The sequence below is a fragment of the Marmota monax genome, unplaced genomic scaffold, assembly GCF_021218885.2.
Source record: "Marmota monax isolate L192 unplaced genomic scaffold, Marmota_monax_Labrador192_F-V1.1 WCK01_AAM20220418_F8-fsc00243, whole genome shotgun sequence".
NCBI classification, from domain to species: domain Eukaryota; kingdom Metazoa; phylum Chordata; class Mammalia; order Rodentia; family Sciuridae; genus Marmota; species Marmota monax.
The window spans coordinates 1,194,368-1,209,779 of record NW_026694604.1 but is presented as its reverse complement, the minus strand read 5'-3'; the positions used below and the strand labels follow the sequence as shown (position 1 = coordinate 1,209,779).

At 45.8% G+C, this 15,412-nt stretch overlaps 1 protein-coding gene across 2 annotated transcripts; it reads right to left on the bottom strand.

Annotated features, from left to right (window-relative positions):
• Positions 1–2,969: 2,969 nt before the first annotated feature.
• On the bottom strand, positions 2,970–15,141 carry Ccdc42 (coiled-coil domain containing 42). 2 transcript variants are annotated; one of them, XM_046422221.2, is made up of 7 exons: positions 15,059–15,141; positions 14,624–14,729; positions 14,174–14,278; positions 12,121–12,318; positions 6,973–7,194; positions 6,638–6,796; positions 2,970–3,193 (listed from the first exon to the last, which is right to left on the bottom strand). In XM_046422221.2, exons 1-7 carry the CDS (start codon positions 15,139–15,141, stop codon positions 3,116–3,118), a joined length of 951 nt encoding a protein of 316 aa, XP_046278177.1. In that variant the 3' UTR covers positions 2,970–3,115. The 2 variants fall into 2 exon arrangements, with proteins under 2 accessions (XP_046278177.1, XP_046278178.1); XM_046422222.2 differs by lacking the exon at positions 6,973–7,194.
• Between the last annotated feature and the right edge of the window lie 271 nt (positions 15,142–15,412).

The following is a 15,412-nucleotide window of genomic DNA, read 5'->3' as shown; positions in this document are numbered from 1 at the left end:
CTTCTTCCTGACTCCGTGGTCTACACTGAGAGCCTGCTCCCTCAAGTTTCAAAAGTTAAAGCTGAGGGATCCCTTGGCCATCATTGCACTGAGGAAGCAGAGGGGCAGCCTACACTTGGCTGGTGTCACATCTCTCAGTGGGCTCTTTTCTGCTAGGACTGGGAGCAGAAGAGCTCACTCAGGTGCCCAAGTGATCAACCCTGAGATGGTTTGAAATGAGAAGGGGAAAGTTCTAGAGCCCCTCCAGTTTACTAGAAGCCTTGTCCATAAGGTGTGGGGTCTAGGCCTAGATCCTGGGAGAAGGGCTTTGAGAGTAGAAATCACGTGACAGGGTCTGAATCTAAGGGCTAATAGCTAGTCTCACAGAGGCAGGGGCTCTTCAGCTACTCCAAGGAGAAGGGTTTTCCAAGGCTTTAATCCTGTCCTCATTAGCAGCTGTGTGTAAGACATGTCCTACGTGACAGACATGGGGATAACTGTCCACCTGGCTCTTTGTAGGGTTGGCTCTTCCTTCCTTTCTTCTCCTACTGTTTTCCCTCAGGAAAAGCTAACAGGTTTTGACGGGAAACTGGGTGCTCTAATACTGAGAGGGAGCCCCCGAAGGCTTTCCCTCTTCCTCCTTCCATTTATCCATAAAAGACCCAGAGCCCTCCTGCTTCCTGCCTTTGCTGATGAGAACCATTCATTTCTGGAACCAATCAGTTATTTCTGCTCTAATGAGCTAATGTCTTTTCTGGTTGGGAAAAATCCAATCAGGCCCTTACCCTCATTTTCTTCTTGGAATGCAATCTCCTGTATCTGGGAGTCTGAACGTTGTTTGAGCAGGCTTGGGGCTTCTTTATGTGAGTGTAGGGCCCAGGGTAGCCATGCTGAGAGACTGAGAAGGAGCAGGGAGTGGGGAGTTGAAGAAGGAGAAGAAGCCCTTACTCTCAATGGGAAGCCCTCTCACTCAGGTCCCTGAGAATCTCTGCATATTTCTGAACGTGTTGTTTCCTTATCCATAGGCTTGGGTATGAGTTTGTGGATTTGTGGCTTTCCTGTACTTAAGAAATCTGCCTAGATCCACAGAATTTCTTCTGTCTCAGGGCTGGGCTCCTTTACAAATAAGCAAACCTGAAAAATGCAATGATTTCAGAATGAGTAAGATGCCTGTGTGTAAATGTATGTGTGTTAAGATGAACTTGTGTGTGATCCCAGGAACTCCAAGCATGACCCTTCTTGAGTCCCCACTTCAGCTGATCGGGAAACATGACGCTGCGAGGTGGTGGTGGAGCTGGAGGAGGGGGCACAGAGGAAGGCAGGAGGATGAGGGCCTCTGCTTTTGGCACAGGGCCTCTGGGTGGAGCCTCAGGCCTGGCCCCTCCAGGAAGCATGTTCAGTTCTAACATGCTGGGCTTCTCAAACACCACTTCACAGAGACAACAGAAGGTTGGGGGACGGGGGAGAAGTTGGAGGAACTGTCTGTGCTTCTGTGTCTCCCACCTCCCAGGACCCAGCCCTGGGGCCTAGCAGTCAGGGGAAGTTATTATAGAGGCACATTCTTCTCCACAAGACCTTTTTTGGGAGGGCCCTGATTCCTTATTGCCCTTTGATCACCATCCTGGAACTCACCCATTCTGGGGTTGGAAGATGACCTCTGCTCTCTAACCTGTTCTAGGGAGAGTTCTGTTTGGATGGGGCTAGCTCCCCTGTGGCCTCCCAGAGTCCAACCCCTGCTGTAAAGGAGAGCCTCCATTTCCTCCACTATAAAATGGAGATACTGGTAGTGTGGAGGCTTGTGATGTGTCAGCTCACCCAGGCTGAGTTACCCAGAATTCTTATTCTTGGGTGTTTCCTATGAAGGTGGGTCATGGAGAGCTTCCTGTGGGAGGGTCAAAGGGAAGTGGCGCCATGTTGTAGCTCACACGTCTTGTCGCTACTGTGCCAGCTTGCCTGGATGTTGTGAGTTGGTGGCCAGTCTGCCACTGCTGCATCTTCTTGATGGTTCCTCTTTCAGCCCCTTAGTCAGATATGTGTGTTTAGCTCTCTGATGAATGACCCTGGCTTCTGCAGAACATCCATACCATCCAGTTCAGAAACAACAAGAACTGACATGGGTTTCTGACTGTCTTAAGGGATTCTGGCTTGTGTGTATGGATTCTGACTTATTCTCCATCTCCCCCCACTCTACCTCCATGTTTGTATCCCAACGACCTCCCTTGTGAACTTCAAGCACCAGTATCAGATGTGAAGATAGCAGCCCCTTATAGACACTTCTTGACCAGCGCCCGTAACTGCCCAAAGTCAAGTCCCTGTAACAATGCCTGTTTGTGTACACCATGAGATATACTTATCCCATGCTTATATGACATCTCTATCTATATACAGGCTGAATGTCCCTAACTGAAAATGTGAAATCTAAAATGCTCCCAAATCCAGCACTTATTGAAGCTGACATAAGTGGAAAATTATACACCTGTCCTCATGTGATGGGGGTCACACAAAATTATTTAAAATATTACATAAAATTATCTTCAGCCTGTGTGTACAAAGTGCATGTAAAATATAAATGAATTTCATGTTTAGAGTTGGATCCCATGCCTAAGACATCTCATTATGTATATGACACTATTACAAAATCTGAAAAACTCTGGAATTTGAAACACTTCTGGGCCTATGCATTTTCAACACCAATTTCTTTCTTTTGTTTTTTAATTTTTGAGGTGGTCGAGGATATAAGGGTCCCCTGTTCTCATCCTGCTATCTGCAACCCACCTGAACTCTTATATGTGTAAATTCCAAAGCCCAGGAGCCACCAGACCCAAGACATGGTTTCTAGCTCCCCAGCAACTTAAGTGACTAGCTTGAGAGGAAGCGCTTGTGGGGTCCTCCCCTCCCTCTTTTCCTATGAACAAACTGCCAAAAGAGAGAGAACTTCAGAACAAACTTGTAACAACATTTAATATTTTCAGGACTTGGATGGACTGAGACCCTGGGGGAAAATGGCAAGGTGTTCACAAACAGAAAGTCACAAGGGTCCTCAGAAGACGATGTGGGCTGGCTGGACTGCAAGCTCAGCAGGAACTTGCTTTTTCACAATATCTGTCTCAGAACATGCTGGAACAATGCTGCCCCCTTACACCCGGATTTGCTGCTGTTCCTTCCTCTTCACCTCTGCCCAGATGTCCGACAGGTCTTGGATAAACTGTTGGATCTGACACAGTAAGGGCATCAGTGATTAACCCCACCCAACCAGAGTCCTCCCCCATCCCAAGACAGTACATATCTTCTTGAAGTACATCATTTTCCCAAGGCAATCATGATACCTCATTTGTCAGTTTTTCTAGGTGAACCTGAACATGAGGTTTAGTGGATTAGAAGCCATATGTAGGAAAGGAGCTGGGGGGACCTCCTAGGGACAGGCAATAGTGATGGCATGAAGAACAGACTGGTAGTCTAACAGAAGGGGGGAGAAAAAGACAGGTTCACAAACGGGCTACAGAATAAAAGCATTTAGCTGGAAGGGCCTGGTTAGTGCCAGGGCAGATGTTCTCCACAACTTCAGAGTCCTTGAGGCCTTGGAACCCAAACCTGATGCTCATTATGATCATCTTGAGTCATCAAGAAAAGTTCAAGCTCTATTCACTAACTTCTGTTTGAAAGTGTTTGTAGTCACCTTGATACAGTGCTGCTTCTGAGGTCAGAAGACCCAGCTCCTGATGCGGCAGCTCTGGGGAAATCACTTCATCTTTCTGGAACTCAGTTTCTTTGTCTTTAAAAAGGCAAGAGGGAGCTGGGCAAGATGGTGCATACCCTAGCAGCTTCAGGAGGCTGAGGCAGGAGTATCCAGGTTCAAGCCAGCCCCAGCAATTTAACCAGGCCCCAAGCAACTTAGCGAAACTCTGTCTCAGAAAATAAAAGGGCTGGGGATATGGCTCAGTGGTTAAGTGCCCTTGGGATCAATCTCTGGTACAAAAAAAAAGAAAAGAAAGAAGGAGAAAAATTTGGATGGCCTCTAGGATCTCAGTTTTAAAACAATGACACTACACAGACTTTATCCAAAGCTCCAAACCCCTGTTAGCCACTGATATTTCTATTATTGATAGAATTCCTATTTTTCAATGAGGAAATAAAGAGCCAATGAATTAAAGCAATTTCCCAAAGAAATGCAGCATTTGTCTTGGAACCCAGGGGCACTTTACCACTGAACTACATTCCCAGCCCTTTTTCTTTTTTATTTTGAGATAGGGTTTGCTAAATTGCTTAGGGCCTCACTAAGTTGTTGAGGCCAACCTTGAACTTCTGATCCTCCTGCCTCAGCCTCCAGAGTCACTGGGATTAGAGGCATGTGCCACCATGCATGGCCAAATTCAGTATTTCTTAAACTATGTTCTTGTAATAAGTGGTCACATACTCCAAAAAGGGTGGCTAAGTCAGTTTTAGAAACATCATTTGTTTGAGAATCTCAAAGCAAGGAACATTAGCAAAGAAATCAACTTTGTTTAAAAACTTAGTGTTTCTAGATGTATTAGTCCATGGGGCCCTTTTATTCCCTCATGGGAAACAATATCTCTAAGATTCTAGGATTTGCCAAGCACAGTTTGGAAAATTGCTGCTCCATGTAGTTCAGTCTCATTCAAGGAAAATTCTAGACCTTTCATAACACAATATATTGAATGTAGATCATCCTGGCCTTTTCCTAATTGTAGTGTGTACCACAATCTTCGCTCTGTGTAAGCAACTGTCTTACCAAGCCTGTGCCCAAGTCTGTTGTCAGAATGTTGTTGAAAACATTAGTCACTGAGTGTCTCTGAAGTTTCATTGAGAAATTTCAGTTAGAACTCTGCATGCAACCTCATGTTTTCTTCTTTTGGCACAAGAACTACGTGTTGTTTTTCATCTGGTTACTAGGAAGCTCAGAGTCAACTATTGTCCCTATTGAAGGTCCTTGAATCCAAGAATTCACTAGATTCTGTTTTTCTCTTTCTATATTTAACTTCTGATTTTAACTTACATTTTCCCGGGTGCTTTTTTTTTTTTTTCTTTTTAATTTCCCAGGCTACTTGGTCATGTGATATCTCTGTCAACAGGAGTATAACCTATACACATGGAATATTTTAAAATAACCTTTGGGCAATACTCCTCTTAAAATAAATCAAGGTTGAGATTTCCTAGATCAAAATTGAGAAAATCAAAATAGAAAATCAACTATCCAGTAAGGAGTTTTGCCAATGTCCAATAATGCCATTCTTCTCACAAAATACCTAAAAATTTTTTTAAAAATAAAAAATGCTGTTTCTGTTAGCATGCCTTTTATCATTATTCTCATTATTCTTTTATCATTATTCTCACACAAATATTTTGACATTTTTGTTTCAATTTCTAATTTGGTAAATATCGATAGATACAACCCATAGAAAGGAAAGCTATCTTGGGGGTTGGTATTTTCAGAGTGTAAAGATATCTTGATACCAAAAAATCTGAATATTGCTGTTTCTAGAACAAACTTCCTTGCAAATACACTTCTTTGAACGGTAAAATAACTCTATTGTAATATGCCTTAAAACACAGGCTGAGTATTGTCTTGGGAAAATCCTTGTTAGCTGATCAGTGGGGAAATCTTTCATATATAGATATAGATGTATATTTCAAAAGTTTTACCTTTTTTTTAAAAAAATAAAATGCCTCTCAGTCAGTTGATTTTATAGCTTGTATTTCACATTCATTTACCAAGTAGGTATTGAGTGCCTACTATGTGCCAGGCATTGTTGAAGGCACTGGTGGATACAGCAGGAAACAACCACAAATCTCAGTCCTCAAGTGATTTGTAGTATATGTCACAGCAGAGCTAAGGGCTTTTGCCAAAGGAACACACAGTGGCTTAGTCCTGGTTCTCTGCATGCCAGAAGAAGCATCACTGATACATCTGCTTGTACAGAATTTCCCCCAAAGCCGGATATGTGTAATTCTGGTTGTGATTTTAAGTGGCACAGGAACATGAATGGCATTAAAAAAATCTTTTGAGGGACTGGGGATATAGCTCAGTTGGTGGAGTACTTGCCTGGCATGCACAAGGCCCTGAGGTTCAATCCCCCATACCATGAAAAAAAAACAAAACAAAAAAAACTTTTGAGTCATACAATAAAAAAAAATCTATCTCCTTTTCAATTTTCTTTCTATTGCTTCTAAGAACACCTCAGACAGATAGTAAAGTGACTTGAATACTTCTCTAAACTTGCCAGTTTCCCTTTTTAACAGAGTGGGGTTCAAACATTGGCCTTTACCAAGCCATGGTCTCTCACTAGAATTTAATAAGGCAGTCACATGACTAATGAATCAATAGTAGATCCCTGCTCTGGCCACGTGCTTTGAGGCCAAAAAGGGTCTTAGTATGAACGTAGTGGTTCTCAAAGTATGGCACCAGGAGCAGCAGCATCACTTGGGAAATTGGGTTCTTATCTCAGACCTATGGAGTTAGAGATTGTGGGGCAGGGCCCAAGGATACCCCTCTCCCTGCCCGCTCCCCACCAGGTGATTCTGATGCTGTTGACATCTGAGAGCCAATCCTGTGCCTGGTTCATTCCTCCACTCAACCATTCACTTGAGAAGCCCCTTGGCCCACATCCAGCTGACCCCAGTGCCTGCATCTTCCTCCTACCATGTCCAGCTGTTTGTGCGTGTCCTCCAGGGACACTTGGGCTGTCTCCTTTAGCTGCTTGCTCACGATCTGGAACAGGTTCAGCGTTGCCATCTTAATGGTACCAAGCAAGAGAGTCTTCTTGGCTGCCGTATTCTGGATGTGTGCCCAGCGAGATTCCTGGGGAGGGGACCAGGATGGGATGTGAGCACAGGACTCGCATCTATGTGTCATGTGTGTGTGTGTGTGTGTGTGTGTGTGTGTGGTGTGTATGGGGGGGGGTGCACATGCGCAAGCCTCACCTACGCAAAGCCCTGGAGCCCCCTACCTTGCCCAGCACAGCTGAGGTGCCTCACCCAGATGATGACATCGCTGCGGGCACGGTCAAAGCGCATCTGCAGCCGCGCCAGCTCATTGTTGTGCTGGAGAATCTCGTCGTCCTTTTCCTCCATGTAGCGAGCCAGTCGCGCCTTGGCTCGCTCTATCTGCTCCTGGCTCTCCTGCGCTGACTGCATGAGATCATGATGCATGCTCACCAACGTCTTGTAGCGTCCGATCACCTCGTGGATCTCCTCAAACTGAGGCCAGGGTTTGGGTCACTGCACTGCCCGGGGGCAGATGCAGCCATGGCAGCTCTGCCAAACCCCAACCTGAACACCTGAACTCATGGACACCAGGGTAGGCTGGCCTGGCCAAGGCAGGAGATGTGCAGATGTTACTGTCCTACCTCCTGATTCTCCTGGGTTTATATGGGCCATGATCCATATATTGCCAGGAAGCACAAATGGGTTGGGGTTCTCAATCTTAGATCTATGTTAGAATCATCTAGGGAGCTTTGAAAAGGACACCTGTCAAGTTCTACTTCCAGAGATGGTCCCTATCATTTGAATGTTGCAAAAGATCTCACAGGTGATTCTAGACACAGAGTTGAGAGTTGCGCATAGAAGATATTTTGAGATATTTCCCAAGGCAATGATTATCCTATTTAACAAGAATGTACCAAGATCCACTTATACGCCAGGAGCTGTGCTCAATGCTAGAGACATAGCAGGAGATAAGAAAGCCAGTCCCTGTTTTTTCTGAGGCTTAAAGCTTCAGGGTTAGAGGGAGGACAGACAGTAAACAGTCAGTTACAACACAGAGTGATAAGCCCTAGCTAGGACTGGGCGTGGGGCTGTGCAGAGCCTGGGGCAATAACATCAAGCTTGGTGCTTCCTGGTATTCCTTCAACAAATTTGGTGTGCGAGAAGTAGTAGAGTGGAAGTCCAGTGGAGAAGGTGGTCTACCAAGCCCAGCTTGTTTCCTGCAGGGTGGCTATACTGCTCCAGCTCTAACCTTCAAACTTCCATCCAGTTGAACAAAAGCCATGCAAAGCACCCTTTTAGAAGTCAAAGTGAGCCCCAGTTCTGGGATGCTAATTCACCCCCCTTCCCCCAGGCTTATCAATGTGTGCCTTCCAGCTACCCAGAGGACACTCCCCAGCACTTTCTCCATATCATGACATTTCCAGTGATAGACTGGAGTCTTGGGAACTGCCCTGCTGGCCTTTTCTCAAATATGCCCCTTTGGGGAAGAATCACCCAGCGTTGGAAAGAGTGGGAACAGCCAGAAAAGGGTTCCTGGGAGGAAAAAATGGCTCAAATGAGACTGGAAGTACTAATAAAAGATAGCTAGGTAAAAGCAAGGGGTGTGTGTGGGGGGAGATGAAGCATAGTTACAGGTAGAGGGTAAAGACGAATGGTTTGTGTTTGTCATGTTTAGGATGCTCCATGTAGTTTAATATGAATGACCTGAGCTCCAGGTGGGGGGAGAGACAGATGAACCTGGAAAAGTTTCAAATAACAAAGAAATGCCTAATAAACCCCAGGGAAGAAATGTGAACTTTGTCATTGAAGGATCTTTAAGAAGCAAAAAGAACTTCATCTTCTGCATTTCCCAAAGTTTACTCAGCACACCATAAAACAGCTTTCAGCAGTTAAAATGAACAGACTACATCGGATCTCCTAGGAAGGGCTCACAAATTCTTATTTTGACGTCAAAAGGACTCAGGCGCCAACTTAAAGAGGCTCCCACAGTCCCAAGAGGGACAGTTTGAACATCAGGAAGAATAAGAGCAAAGGATTGAAACATACTCATATTTTAAAAATCGTTAAGTTCAGAACGATACTAAAAACATTACAGGTTATTTTTGGAGAATGCTGGAAAACCAATTCATTATTCTAAACCACTGTAAAGAGTCAAGTATTTAACAAGCTTTTTCTTTAAGATCCACACAGTAATCAAGTAGTTGACCAAGGAAAGATTTTCTTTATGAAATCCTTCATAAAGGTGCTATTCCAGGTAATAAATGAAGAAGAGGTATTAAAATAATTTTGCCCCTCTTGGATAGTGTCTGTATCCCACAACTAAGGAAACCAGTATTTTGATCAATTAAGACTAATTTTACCTGTATTAAAACATATCAGTGAAAAGAAACAGAATACCCTCTTTTGTGTCTGACTTCTTCTGCTCAACACAATGTCTACAACACTTAAGAAACATACACAGCGTGGGGAAACTAGTTGGGACTGGTTTGGACAAACTACAGAAAATATTACTGCAATAAGTGGGGAATGATAACATTGGTTAGATGAATATTTGATATTAAGGAATAATTATCAAATATTTACAAGGTGTGACAATGGTATTGTGGTGCATCTGTATGTTAAAAAGAGCCTTCATCTTTCAGATCCATACTGAAATACTTATGGATGAAAAAATATCATTTGCTTCAAAATGGTGAGGGTGGGAAGGTGAGGGGGATGTGTCTACAGTAATTGCTGGAATGAGGTGATGAGTAACAGGCATTCCATCGACTGTTCTTTCTCCTTTGTATGTGCTTGAAATTTTCCATAATAAAATTGTTCTTAAAAAATATAATTGATTGAAAGAATAATTTCTAATGTTCTATAGCATAGCAGACAATTATGATTGACAGTAATTGTGTATTTCAAAATAGCTAGTTGAGAGGCATTGTTTTGCAGTGATGGGGATCAAATCCATGGCTTCCTGCATGGTAGGCAAGTACTCTACCAACTTTTTTCTTTTTGGCACTGGGGATTAAACCCACATTTGAAGCCCTCTACCCACTTAGCTACACCCTCAGACTCATTATGGAGGATTTTGAATATTTATAATACAAAGAAATGACCAATGTTTGATGTGATGAATTATGAATGTCATAATGATCATTATGAATGTCACACTATACTCCATTAATATATACGATTATTATGTGCCAATTAAAAATAAGAAAATATTAAAACTCTGCTTGAAAATAGCAAGTAACAAAAGTCCCCAAGATACGCACAATACACTCCTCCAGTTTTATGGACGGGTGATATGTTACGAAATAGTAAAAACAGGCATGAAAATGAGAAATGTAAACATCAGGATACTGGTTACCCTTGAGGAGATTTGGAAGAAAACAAAAGCTGTTTTAATTATGAGTAGTGTTTTTATTTAAGGAAAAAGAATCGGGAACCCATAGAAACTATGAAGATTGAACAACACTGTGTGCTGAGTGCTGGGGCTCTCTATACTTCCCAGAATGCTTAAAATATTCTGAACAAAACAAAGGAAGGGAGAGAGATGAGATTGGCAGTAGAATGCCAAACAGGATGGCCAGAAGTGACACAGAGGTGAACTCCAGACAGGCAGCCTGGATGAGGAAGGGGCAGGGGCTGAATTCCAGAAATGCTTAGGAGGCAGAACTGACCAGATCAGCTGATTGATGGCTGAAAAAGGGAGGAGTCAAGGGCCAGACCTGGGTCCAGCTGCCAACGCAGCAGCAGTAGGGCCTGGGGATGACAGGAAGAGTGAGTTGTGGACAGGAAGAGTGAGTTAGGTACAGGGGGCTGATCTAGCCAGTTTGCTCCGTTCTAAGACGGCCATTTTACCAGTCTGATTTGGAGAAGTAATTGACAATTTACCTGTTGTTTTAATATGGTATTCTTTCCTTACTACCCCCACCCCACCCCCAGAAAACCCTCAATTGTGAAGTCAGCATTTTATCTTACACTAGATAATAGAATAGAGGAAATAAGACAGACTTGGGACTCACACATAAATAAATTAGGTTAGTGTTTCTAACCTAATTTATTATTGCAAGAACTTTAAAAAGCTGTGTGTCTTTTTTCTCGTAGGCCCTTTACAGAAATTCATCCACACCCATTGAGAGGGTTCCTGGCTGCACCCTGTTGCTGGATCCATGGGGGGAGGGGGCAATCATTGATGGGGGGTATTGCTGGGAAGCTGCAGGGATTTCTCAAGAAGAAAAGTGAGGCTGGACATGATGATTCATGCCTATAATCCCAGTGGCTCTGGAGGCTGAGAAAGGAGGATTGCAAATCCAAAGCCAGCCTCAGCAACCTAGTGAGGCAATAAGCAACTCAGTGAGACCCTGTCTCTAAATAAAATATAAAAAAAGGGCTGGGGATGTGGCTCAGTGGTAAAGCATCCTTGGGTTCAATCCCTGGTAATAGAAGGAGAAGGAGGGAGGGGGGGAGGTAGAGGGGAAGGGGGAGTGGGAGAAGAAGGAGGAGAAGAAGAAGGGCTTCTGAGATGGACACCCTGGAACATTTTCCTTCTATCTTCCTTTCTAGAAAGAGGACCTCTCAGAGGAGCCTGAGGCAAGGGGGCCAGAGGTAGAAGAAAGGGAATGTTACAGAGTCAAGGGAAAATCTGTTTCACAGAAGAGGAATAACAGTGTCAAATGCTCCAAGGGTTACAGTGGGACAAGGGCTAAGAAGATCCCTGACCTCTGGCCACAGGGACTGCTGGAGAGCGGTTGCTTAAGGCATTGTGGGGCCCATTTACAAGCCATGAGGCACTAAGTAGTTTACTCAACCTCTCTGAGCCTACATTTTCTGTGAAAGGGTGAACAGCTTGCTTTCCCCTCAGGGCTATGACTGACCTAAGGCCACGCTTGCAGAGCATCAAACCAGCAGTGTCCTACACAGGTTGGATGCTTTTCTAGTTTCTCTCCCTTCCTTTCCCCACTTTCCTCCCAAGTAAACAAAAGACACTGGGGAGGAGGCGGAAGTAGGGATAGATGCTTGCCACGTGTTGATGAGGGCAAAACTTAGTGCTCCAAAAGCCTGTCCTCCCAACACAAATACACATACACACCTACTTTCAGACAGCCACAGCCGCAGCCACAGATGTAGGCATAAACATGCAACCGACCCAGAGACATTGACATGACTGTCAGGCACATGAACACACAAACCACCTGGCTCCCACCCTTTGAGAAACACATCCAGCCTCAGCAGGGGGCTTTGCCAGCTGCCCTTAAGGGCTGTTGCATCTTCTCAGACCAGGCTGACCATCCCTGCAGAGCCGCTGGGGCCCCAGAGGCTCCCTAAGCCTCAGCCTACTGCAGCTGAACTCCACCCTGTAACCCAGCATCCCAGAGAAGGAGAGGGGTGCTGAGGTGGGCCTGCCCCCCTGTCCCTGGGACCCACCTCGGAGTTCTCCACCACCTTTTCCAGGTACTTGTTGAAGATGGAGTAGTTCTGCAGCTTGACACTCAGCCGCTGGTGCTCTAGCCGCAAGGCCGCCATCTCCTGCTTGGCCTTAGCCAGTTCCCGTAGGCGCTGCCTTTTGAGTTCCCGCTCCTTGTTGGCTTTCTTCAGGGCCCGGATCCGTTTCTGGTCATTTTCCTGGGACAAGGGAGCCAGGGTAGGTTAGGCAGGCTTGTCCTCTCCTCCCTGGGACCCCCCCAGCCTGCCTGGGCTGCCCTCAGCCCTGCTTTGTCTGGGTCACCATGTGGGAGAGCAGGTGCCAAGGAAAAGGATTTCTGGGGTTATCTGAAGCGAGTTTTTGGTTATTTGATGCTAGTGATTGAAGCTCAGAGATTCCTGTGGATCAAGGTAAGGCTCAGAGGACAGCAGCTTAGTTCAGAGTCAAGAGGTGACCTTGGGGGGAGCAGACGGGAAACTATTCTGCTTCTGTGGGCTCTGGATTTCAAAGAGTGGATGGCAGAATCCAGGAGAAACCAGGGTTCAGGAAACAACCAAATTACATCGGGGCTCAGTGTCTGGAGAAAACCCAACCCTGAGAGAGGCTGAGAAAATCCAGAAGTGGGAGCAGGAACCCTTCTGACAAAGCTTCTATTGTTTCTGTTTCTAATGGTGATCATTTATCCTGGGGCAGATGGCTGGGTCAGGGTTGGGAGGCCCAAATTTTCTCATGATTTGGTCCTCGGTGCCTCAATTTCTCCAACTGTAGAAATGCAAAACAGTAAGCCCCCTCTTCCTTGCAAAAGCTGGGGGCCACATTGATCAAACTATATGAAGATGAGATAGGAACTGTGTGCTTAGTCCAGAGGGCCCAGTAAGATAAGGACATTCCAGAAAGTGTGTCTAGGAGCTCAGCCTGGCATTGCTTCCAGGAGATAGTCAGGACATTCCAAGCCCAGAAAGAAAGAATGAGGCTCAGTTACATTAAGCAGTCTAAACCCTGCCTTTTTCCTTCTGTAAAGCCCTCTCACAAGATTAGGGTGAAGCCCACCCTATGCACTGTACTTGTGTGGCTCCTTTCTCTTCTTGGGAGCTCCTGAGATTGCACATGGATGGGCATGTGTGGTGGTGGCATTTGGAGAACATGGAGGAAGATGTGTGGAGAATTTGTGCTCTCCCCCTAGCACAGGAAGAGGCACGAGCAGCTCTAAATGAGTGGCTCTCAAATATACCTATGCAACAAAATCACTTGGGAGCTTTTTAAAAACTATAGATACCTGGGCCCAACCTCAGACCTGCTGCAAGCAAAGAGTTCTGTGTTTGTAGCAAGCTCTATGGGATTCCCAAACTGAGGACTTTCCTAAAGTCATTTGGAGAACCCCTCACTCCCAAATCTCCCGCCACCCCAACCACTCCATCAGCTTTTCTCTGGCAGGTAAAATGAACAAGACCCCAGGGGAATGTGCCCAGCCCACTGACTTCTGGTTAGACATAGAGTGTGGCTTAAGAGCAGGGCTCCTCTGAGGCAGATATAGCAATTGGACCCCCTGCAGCTAGACAAGGACCTTCAAGAATCCATAAGTGCTGGCAGATCTGGATAAATCTGGATTTTAAGATGATTAAATAACCCCTCTAAAGACAAAGAGAGGGGGATTGTCTTGGAATGGTCTCTGTGGCATGGTCCTCTAACAGTCCCTCACTTGTACCTTTGGTATAAGGACAAAGATGAAAAAGAATGGTGAGTGAGGAGACTAAAACCTTTGCCCATCCATTACTGTATCCCCAAGTGCTTATCCCTGGTAGGGTCACATCCATCCACCTACCCATTCAACCGTTCATTCACTGGATAAACTATACATCCCAGGAACTGGTAAGAAAATAGGAAACAGCCATCTAAAGGGGTCAGAGACTGACAGGTAAATAGGAAATTAGAAACAACACCACAGGTGGAGACTTCAGGATGCCTGGGAAGCACCAGGCATTGTTAACAGCACTGAAGATGCTTTTAACCCTGAGTGACCCTCAAAAGCAAGAAGAACAATTTGCCCCTTCATACCTGGATGAACTGCTCAAATTTCTGGATGTGGGCCTTCAGCTGTTCTTCCTTGACTTCCAATTCCTCCCAGCGCAGGTTGAGGGTTTCCATTCTGCGCTTAAATGTCTTTGGGAGTGTAGGAGCAGAGAGAGGTCAGAAGGATGGCAGCTTCCTCTGCTCCAGAGTCTCTATCCCCCAGACCCAGGAGGGTTCATAGATGGCCTCCCACTTTGCACCCTGTTCCTGGCTCAAATGAGAGCATTCCAGGACACTGCTCACTCCAAGACTTAGATCTTTTCTATTCTCCCCAGAGAAAAAGACCAAAACCACTAGCCAGGACCCTCAATTTTAGCCACCTCCTCCCCACACTTCCAAAATGGAGGGATGTCTACCTGCTCTCCCTGAGCCCCAGATGGCTCCCTCTCCTGTCCTGTATCCCCGTCCCCATCCCCAACCCCCCCACACCCTTACCTCCTTCTTCTGTTCCATAGCATGATGCATGATCTTGGCTTCCTTTTTCTTTTCCAATAGCTGGACGGATGGGGAATCTGACTGTTCTTGCATATTGGGGAACTTCCTGCCCAAGACATGGGCAAGAGAGACAGGTGCATTCTGAGCTTGGGGCAGGCTGGGCAGGGAAGTAACCCAGGGAGCCAGATACCCATAGGAAGGAAAGGGGTATACTCTCTGACCTGAGTGGGAGGGATGGTGTATTGAGGAGATAAGTCTATGCTGGCACTTGGGGAAAGAGAGTGATGGGGGTCTGGTGTCCAGGTGATGGAGCAGGGTGATTGGGAGTGCTGGGTTATAAGAGAGGAGGGGACAGGTTAGATGGTGGGGCATGGTGTGGGTGTGGGTAGTCCCAGGAACAAAGGGACTGAGTAGGCCAGGCCCCCTGACACTCACTGCAGCAGTTGCAGTAGGCGCTCCCCATACTGAAGCCGGAAGTATTCAGCCAGGTCTTCCTCTTCCATGATGCCCAGACTCATGGTGGCAGTGACCTAAAGGCCCGGGCTCCGGGCACCTGACTTCACAGTGAAATAGTGGGTGGCAGAGCCACAGAGGACTCAAAGGTGCTGGGGGTTATGCTCTTGCTTGTCCCCTCCTCCTCCTTTAGGGTGGGTGTTTGAGAGATTCAGCAAAAGCCAGCTGGAAGCAGAGGGTAGGCAGCTGAGGACGATGTGTTGGGTTGATGATGGGAAATCTGGTTACCTAGCAACAGGTTGCCTGGTTCTGTGAACCACACCTGGAACCCAGGCT

Bases quoted from the DNA above. Each gene is read 5' to 3' on its own strand.
- Ccdc42 (XM_046422221.2), bottom strand. From the start codon at position 15,141: ATGAGTCTGGGCATCATGGAAGAGGAAGACCTGGCTGAATACTTCCGG. The intron at 14,279-14,623 runs GTAAGGGTGTGG...ACACTCCCAAAG, and splicing joins CTATGGAACAGAAGAAGGAG to ACATTTAAGCGCAGAATGGA. The intron at 12,319-14,173 runs GTATGAAGGGGC...CCCTTGTCCCAG, and splicing joins AATTTGAGCAGTTCATCCAG to GAAAATGACCAGAAACGGAT.